The sequence below is a fragment of the Hydra vulgaris genome, chromosome 13 (genome assembly GCF_038396675.1).
Source record: "Hydra vulgaris chromosome 13, alternate assembly HydraT2T_AEP".
Taxonomy (NCBI): domain Eukaryota; kingdom Metazoa; phylum Cnidaria; class Hydrozoa; order Anthoathecata; family Hydridae; genus Hydra; species Hydra vulgaris.
In genome coordinates this window covers 24,026,778-24,035,578 of record NC_088932.1, presented here as the reverse complement: position 1 = coordinate 24,035,578, position 8,801 = coordinate 24,026,778, and the positions used below count along the sequence as shown (strand labels likewise).

Sequence of the window (8,801 nt, the reverse complement as noted above, 5' to 3'; positions counted from 1 at the left end):
AAGCAGGGCTTGAAGTGTTTCCGTCTTACTATAATTTATGTAAATGCAAAAGGTTGTGTTACCCTCCATAAGAATTTATTTCAATCTCAGAAACACAAGCTGAAATTAAACTTCAAGCCATATTGAATAAAACAACTTAACTTTTAGTTGAAACACTGAAACAAAGTCAATTTCCAAAAATGCATCCTCTAATTTGTCGCTTACATTAATAAGCAAATGGGGATGTGACGGAAGTTCTGGCCATAGTACCTATAAACAAAGATTTGAGAACTCCGATGCTAATGATGAGTTGCTGTTTTTGTTTGCGTTTGTCCCGTTGAGATTGAGTGATGACTCTAATACTATTATTTGACAAAATCCTCGGCCATCGTCAACACTTTATTGCCGGCCAATTAAATTCATATTATCAAAAGAAACACAAGAATTTGTTGTAATAGAAACTGACAAAGTTTAAAAGAAATATCTGAACTTCTTTCAACACTGTGTACTGTTGGTGAATTTAAATTTATTGTGAAACACAATCTTTTACTTACAATGACAGACGGAAAAGTTTCATACTTTTCCCGATTTAACCGATACGCGCTCTACACAAAAATGTTAGATTTGTGGTGCTACTCTAAAAATGATGAATGGTGAATTAAAAGGTATGGTTGATAAAAAAGAAAGTTACAATTTTGGTCTGTCTACCTTGCATGCTTGGATACGTACTTTTGAATGCTTGCTACATATTAGCTACCGTTTAGACATTAAAAAGTGACAAGTTAGAGGCAATGAGGATAAATGTCGTATCAGAGAACGTTCGGAAGAGATTAGGCAAAAGTTTAGAAAACAAATAGGACTTATTGTGGATAGACCGAAACCTCATTATGGCAATACAAATGATGACAACACAGCTCGCAGGTTTTTTTTAAATCCAGAAAAGAGCGGAGAGATTACAGGATTAGGCGTCTAATTAACTTAAAAATTTAGTGTTTTATTAAGAACGCTATCTTCTGGCCATGACATTGATCGTGTCAAATTTGAAAAACTTTGTTTTAAAACAAAGACTTTATATTTACATTTATATTCGTGGTATTACGTGCCTGTTACAGTGCATAAAGTTTTAATGCATAACACGGAAGTTATAAATTCGTGTATTCTTCCCATTGGCCAGCTCTCATAAGAATCTAAAGAAGCACGAAATGAAGATTGTAGGAGATTTCGAGAACATCATACTTGGAAAAAGTCACGTATTTCTACATATAGATTTGCTGAACATGCTCTTAATAACACCTGACCCTGTAATCAATTCACTTAGAGAACTGCCTGCAAAAACAAGCAAAAAATTGCCAGTAGAGCTTTTAAATTTGATTGATCCGGCTCCAAGAATAAGAAATTGTAACTTGTCCGATGAATCAAATAATGAGTCATCTAAAGATTCAAGTAATGAGTGTTTGGTGGATACAAACGACGAGTTTTCTGATAACTAAATATAAAATTTATTGTTTAATATTATGTATCCTTGTTTCATGAACATGTTTTTTCTTTTTTACTTCATTTTTTTATTATAACAGTGGTTGTTGCAACGAGGGAGGATGGGGGGATTGTAGGCAAGAGGTTTTCCCCCTATCCTCCTTAAAAAACTTTTAAGTTATTAAAACCAAGGTAATTTTTCAATAAAACAACAAAATATTATTTATTTCAACCTTTCAAGACTAGAACAATGGAATTCGTGAGCAAAATATTTTTTTCCAGCTAGATTGTATGAAACTATTCACTGTGCGCCGTTACTACAGTTTGCACCAACAAATATTCCTCCTCCAAAATATTGTTAATATAATTGTGTTTGAAATCCATAAATGGTTTTAATTTACATACCTTTAATGTAATAAATTGGTCCAACATTGCAAGAAGAATATTCCACCTTGTCTTTACATCCAGCATTAACTTGAGTTCTTTATTGTATTAAGTTTTCACGTATTTTTGTAAAATTTCATTTTTGAGTGGTGATTTACAAAACATTCGGACAGTTCTCCGGATCTTTTGAATTGTTTTGCATTGCTAATGCTGTCTTATGACATCACAAACTGCTAAATGTGCATAAAAAAGTGGAATAGCCACTTAATCTTTCACACTTTTTCCAAAATTCGTTACAAGAGGGAAAAGGAAGTAAATAGTACTCAAATTTCGAGTAATAATATTTTCAATACTTAAACAATGGTAAAAAAAATGTCGGTAATTTAATGTATTAAGGTTAAGGGATGTATTTTTAAACTTGAAAATAGAAGGAACTATATACTTTTCAATGGATATTTTACCTGATTATTGCTTATTGGCAATTTAAAACTAAAAATGATAGCCTGTCTAAATATCATGCTTTAGAAGTACGTAAAAATTGATAAAATAATAATAAAAGCCGCAAGTATCCCCTAATTTTTTTTAACTATTATAAATCTTAATCTAGTATAGTACCTAAAAACAAAGATATTTATAATAAATTAAGATTGTTTGGCTTTAAATTAAACTCAAATAGGAGTTATAGTCGATAAGCACAACTTTTGATACTTCATAATGGCTAAAGCCTCAGGTCGACAAATAACTTTAAAAAGTTATAGACTATCAAAGTCTTTGGTAGTCGATAGTTTTATAATTATAAACTTTTATTTAGTAAAGTAACTCAAAATAAAATTTATCATAGAGTAATCATATTGTATACAATTAATAAAAAATATCATCTGCAATAGGTATTTTATATAAATCTCAAATATTGCTTGATTTTTGATCAAGAAAAAATTTACTTTAGTTTGATTCATAGTCATCTCACATATGTTAATATAAAGTGTGCTAATTCACGAAAAACAAATTAGTCAAACTACAAGGCTTGTAAAACCATGTTTGTGTAAGAATTCATTATCTAAATAGAATGGATAACCCTAAGCAAATGAAGCTATGAATTAGTTCTAAGAAGATTAATTTAAGACTTTGTGTATTGATGTAAGAGCGGATTTGATACATCAAACCTATGGTTTTGGTTTTTTTTTGACTAGATGTATGTTATTTGTGTAAGCCAAGACAACATTTCATCGACAATATTTCCAAAAAATTTTTATTGGTTTGCTTTTTAATTAGTTTATCATTTAGGAATAGGGCCGGCAACTTGAGAGGAAGATTTTCTGCTTGTGTTTTTTTATGAAATTGTATATAGTTTGTTTTATCTGCATTGAGCATGAGTTTATTAGCTCTAAACCAATTGTTTCCTTTTTTTAGTTCAATATTCGTATTCGTATATAGTTTTTTGATATCATTGTTATCAATAAATAAGTTAGTGTCATTTGAAAACACAACTTAATTCAGTTTTAAAGATGCATTACAAATGTCATTTATATAAATTAAAAACAAGAGAGGACCGAGAATTGATCTTTGTGGGACTCACCTATGATATTTATTACTTTAGATTGGACATTACGCGCATATTTATTACTGTTTTTAAGATTCAATCCAACAATTAATTTTATTAATTATCCTTTAATGTCTTAGTTTATTTAATAGGATGCAATGATCCACTGAATAAAATGCTTTTGATAAATCAAGAATTACTCTTAAAATAAATTATTTTTTTTATTTTATTTTTTTCAAAACCATATGTTATTTGGTTTACTATTTCAATGATTGCATGCTCAGTCGAAATATTTTTTTAAAACCAAGTTGATTTGGGTAAAAAAATTGTTTTTAATGAAGTAGTAGAGTCTTTTACTCGTTCAAAGAGTTTAGAAAATACAGAAAGTATTAATATAAGTCTCATGGGCTATGGCGTGCATTAAAACTGAGAGGTCTGAAATGAAATATTTATCTTGAATTCAAATGTTTTTGGGGTTTCGAAAAAACTTTTGTTGCCCCAATTTAGAAAGTAATAATTTTGTTAGGAAATTTTCTTCAAATACTGAAAAAATTGCAAAAATGTGATAAAAAAAACTAATTAAGGTCTTTTAAAGTAAATGTTCCAAACTCACCCCTGCGCTTCTCTTTTGCAGCAATAAATCGTTTGGCTACTTCTACTAAAGATTGACAATCAACAATAACAATGTGTGTATTTAACACTGACAAGGATTTATATCTTATTTGAGCTATTGTTGATCTGAGTCACGTTTAGACCCTCCTCTCCATTGAAAAAGAGCGCTCTAGTGTGGCCGATGTTGCTCAACTTATTAACACGATTTGAATGCTTTCTATTTGATTTCGATTAAAATCTCCACGGAAATCAATTCGACTTTTTTGTTTCTACGGCAAAGTAGGTTTTTTATAAGCACCGGAGAAGTTCGTTTAACCTCGCCTTTAAAAGTCGAATAACGAACGTTCGTTAAACTTCGTAACCGATGTTTAACGAATAGTATTATTCGCTTAACGAATAAAACTATTTCCTTAACGAACAGTAAAATTTGTTAAACAAATAATATGATTCGTTTAACAAATAATATTGTTTGTTCAATGAATATTAACGAATATTCGTTTAACGAATAATATTATTTGCTTAAAGAAGAGTACTAATCGTTTAACAAAATGAAGGAGTTTGCAAGAACGCCGGTAAAATTAGTAGCGCTAAGAGATCTTCCATAAAGTATGTAGGTATAAGGGAGGTAGAAAAGCGTACGAACGCATACAAGGAAGGGGAGGGGTTTTTAAAAAATACCCAATTTGACAATCTCTCATTCTATATTTCTTCAAACAATTGATTTATTTTTAATAACACGAGTATTAAAAATCAATATTATGTTAAGTAACTGAGAAATGTCAAACTTACTTTATAAATTTTCTTTTATAATGTTTTGAAAAATTTATGCGTTGGAGATGGGTTGATTTTGTAATAAAAAATGCGTATGTATGCATGGGGGTCAGGTGGGGTGGGGAAGTAATGTGAGGTGAGGGGGTGGGTTGGAAATTGTTGAAAGCATCAGGTGCGCACAAGGAGGGGGAAAGGGTCCTAAAATAATAGTTTATTTTATGTACTTTATGGAATGGCCTCTAAACGTAAAAATCAGATAATACAAAATAATACAATAAGCAGTATAAACAAATAAATTATGAAAGAGATACTTATTAGTTTTTTGTTGTTTTTTTCATATCATTTTATTATTAATAAAGTTTTGGTGTCTCTCATTTGATCATATTTTTATATAAGTGACGTCAATCTCTTATAACTATTACAATTATTTTTATTCGCATTTTATTTTTACTTTTACATTTTATTATTAACTATTATTTTATGATTAGACTGCTATTATTGTTTTTCATGTATCAATTTTTTTAGTATCACTTTTAGAATTTTGCTATACATTATGTAATATTTATATATTCAAAGCAGAATTTAAAAATTGTGTCAAACAACTTATTTTTTAACTTTTAAGCTGGTTCTGAAGATTTCGTTGACAAGTTTTTAAGTATCTAGTTGCATGATTGAAAAAAAAATTTATTACTAATTGAAAAAAAAATACTATTATTATTTGTTAAACAAATATTACTTTATATTATTACTTACTTTAACTTCGTGTAACGAATAGTGCTGTTCTTTTAGCGTGTAATACTATTCACTTAACAAATAATACTTATCGTTTAATATATATAAAACAACATCTAACCATTATATATTATACAGTGACGGATCCAGGGGGCAGAATGGGGTATGTATCCCCCCCTTTCTCCTAGAATCTGAAAGTTTTTTACTGAGTTTTTTATTGAAAGTGTAATTAGATCAGAAAATGTAACTATTATTTTCCTGTGTTAAGTTAAAAACTAGTTTTTATCATAAATATTTTGAGATGATGATTTTATCAGAATGTAAATAGATAAATAGTTCGAATTCGAATCCAAGTAAATGATAAATCTTGTTTTAAACAGGTAATAATAAGTTTTAACTATTTATCAGTCAAGTCTCATTGAAAAAACTTTAATAAACAAACTTCATTTTAAATTTACCCGTTTATTAACAGTTCTCTTATTCCAACTTTTTTATCCTTACTTCTTATGACTGAAGGCAAAGGAAAAAGATTATCAGAAGATCAGCGAGTCGAAATTATAGCTAAACTTAAAAAAAGTGATGCGCCAAGCAAACGAGCGATTGCAAGAGAATATAATGTAACTGAAAATTCAAATCTCTCCGGAATAATCGAGATCAAATAGAAAAAAGAAGTTTACTAATGACAGAAGAAGCTAGAAAAAAGTGTTTCGATTATCGTCTGGAAAATTTGAAGCAATAGAAAATGAGCTATATATTTGGATTGATGCATTGCGTCGTTCGAAGATTGAAGTGCCTCCATCGTTAGCAATTATGAAAGCAAAAGAAATAACATAAAAATTAAATATAAAAGAAGAAGAATTTAAAGCTTCTTGGCAATGATTTTAAAGCTCGAGGCTTCAAATTGATGCATCTCTTTGGAGAAGGAGCTGAAGTTGACAAAGATGATCCTGTTCTGCTTCAGCAACTTGAGTACCTTTACTCAGTTATTAAAATGTACAGACCCGAAAATGTATATAACATGGACGAAACTGGACTTTTTTTTTGCTTGCTGTCTAGATATTCTCTGTTAATGCCTACTGAAAGCTTAGTAAGTATAAGAGGTAAAAAAAATCTAAAGAAAGAGTGACTTTAGTTGTTTGCTCCAACGCAATAGGATCTCACAAAATACCCTGTTCTATGATTAGAAAAGCTGCACGACCAGCTTGTATAGTCGGTAGAACATGGCCGAAACCGTATTTTTGTCAGAAAAATGCATGGATGGATGTCTCTATATATTGGAAATGGTTCAATGAAGTCTTTTATCCTGAAGTTAAAAACAAAACTGGCTTGCCTGTTCTTTTACTATTAGACAATGCACCAGGACATTTTGAGGTGTTTGAGCAAAATCTTGTAAAAGTTGTTTTCTTCCCTACAAATTGCACAAGCTGGAAGCAACCATGTGATATGGGGATTATTGCGGCTCTCAAGAAGAGATATAAATATCTATATCTCTCAAACATATTGTCATACTACAGCCTCAATGTAAATACAAATGAATTTCTGAAAGAAAGTAGCCTTTTGTGTAAAAGAGGTGCAGCAGGAGTTGAATACGGGAAGCCCGCACATCTTCTTGACGCTGCTAAGTGAGTCGATTTGGCTTAGAAATCAATTCAACCTTCATCTCTCAAAAATTGCTTCAGCAAGACAGAATTACTTCAGATTTCCAGTCCCGTTAACACTGAACTATGCTCTGAGGAGGCTGACTTTGCATCTTTTAATATGCTTATGCTGCTAAACGAAATTGAAGGAATAGGGAATATGATCAGTTCGGAAGATATCATCAATTTTGAATCAATTGACTGTGAAGATTCTCCAACGTATATTGAAGCAATCAAGGATGATGTTGAAGATTGTTTGTCTCTCGATGAAAATAATGATAATGCAGTTGCTATGGATAACAATTCTGACAAAGAAGAAGCTCATAATGATAAGATAGACGATGGTACAGACTTCTTAGGTATTGAATTTATACATTTATCTCTGATCGATATTGGCAAGCAATTAAAATGTCAAAAAGCTAAAGCAATTTTAAAAGACGACAACGATAAATTAATGAATAGCTACGAACAACTATCATCAAACATACGGTCAGTAATTATGAAAATTAAACGAGAAAAGCTGCAGAATGCATATCAGCCTACAATTCATGACTTTTTCCGTCATGCATAATATATTTCTTAATAAAGATTTGTTTATATAGTTAATAATTTAGTTTGCTAAATTTTTTCTTATCTTTTTCTTATTTGTGCACTCCTAGTTAATTGCGCACCGCAGTGCCTTTTTCAATTTGTGCAATTAAGCGAGAGACTACTGTATGGTACAAAATACAAAAATACTTCAACATCCCCCCCTCCTCCCACTAAAAGTTCCTGAATCCGTTATACGAGTATATATATATATATATATATATATATATATATATATATATATATATATATATATATATATATATATATATATATATATATATATATATATATATAATTTTTTATTTCATATTGCTTTTTCTTTTTATGCAGATAAAACAATTGTTGGGTTGATAAAAAACTTTTGGATCCTCTATAGATCGTTTTTTCATCTTGATACGTGAGGTTTACAGTTGATTTATTTCAATTTTATTTTTTATAATTTTATAAAGTTTATAATTAACTAATTGTTATTTTAATTTAAATTGTCTTAGACTTGATATTACTAATGACTATTTACTCAGAATTCTGATTCAAATTGGTTAAGAACAAGGACCTGAAAAATGCCGTATTTCTAAAACTTCGGCAATTTTCCAGTGATATTTTTCTTATTAAATTAGGCTTATAAATCTGGATATAAAATAGGCTTAAAAATCAAAAATTAAATAAATCAGTGAGAATGACGGCAGTTAGCAGTCCAGATACTTTACCAGTATTTGATTGATAGAATTCACATGAAGTTATATTTCTTGATGAAATCACATAAAAATATATTTCTTTTTAACATTTGCAGTAGTTTGTATTTTTACTTTGCGAATGTTCAAGCAAATTTTTCAGTTACATGTAATTAATATAATATGCAAATATAATTATTGATCTGTTAAAAGTTACTTTGTAACAAAGTAGCTTTTAATAAATCAATAATTGAGTACAACAATATTTTTTGTATACAACAATTACTAATTGTACTAATCCATTTTAAAAATAAGAACAAAATATTAAATTTCTTCGTAAAAAGCTTCAATAAACATCCATTAAACATCCTATATAATTACATGTAATTATATAGGATGTTTGATTTTTAG

At 29.4% G+C, this 8,801-nt stretch overlaps 1 protein-coding gene across 1 annotated transcript; it reads left to right on the top strand.

Annotated features, from left to right (window-relative positions):
- Positions 1 to 5,997: 5,997 nt before the first annotated feature.
- Positions 5,998 to 7,699, top strand: LOC136089746 (tigger transposable element-derived protein 6-like). The gene is made up of 4 exons (XM_065815827.1): positions 5,998 to 6,108; positions 6,342 to 6,591; positions 6,645 to 7,113; positions 7,171 to 7,699. The coding sequence occupies exons 1-4, from the start codon at positions 5,998 to 6,000 to the stop codon at positions 7,697 to 7,699; spliced, it is 1,359 nt and encodes a 452-aa protein (XP_065671899.1).
- Positions 7,700 to 8,801: the final 1,102 nt, after the last annotated feature.

What these genes read in the sequence shown, in the direction of transcription:
- LOC136089746 (XM_065815827.1), top strand. Translation starts at nt 5,998, where the DNA reads ATGACTGAAGGCAAAGGAAAAAGATTATCAGAAGATCAGCGAGTCGAA. An exon ending in CGATTGCAAGAGAATATAAT is followed by an intron (nt 6,109 to 6,341) that starts GTAACTGAAAAT and finishes TAAATATAAAAG; the next exon opens with AAGAAGAATTTAAAGCTTCT. An exon ending in CATCTTCTTGACGCTGCTAA is followed by an intron (nt 7,114 to 7,170) that starts GTGAGTCGATTT and finishes AAATTGCTTCAG; the next exon opens with CAAGACAGAATTACTTCAGA.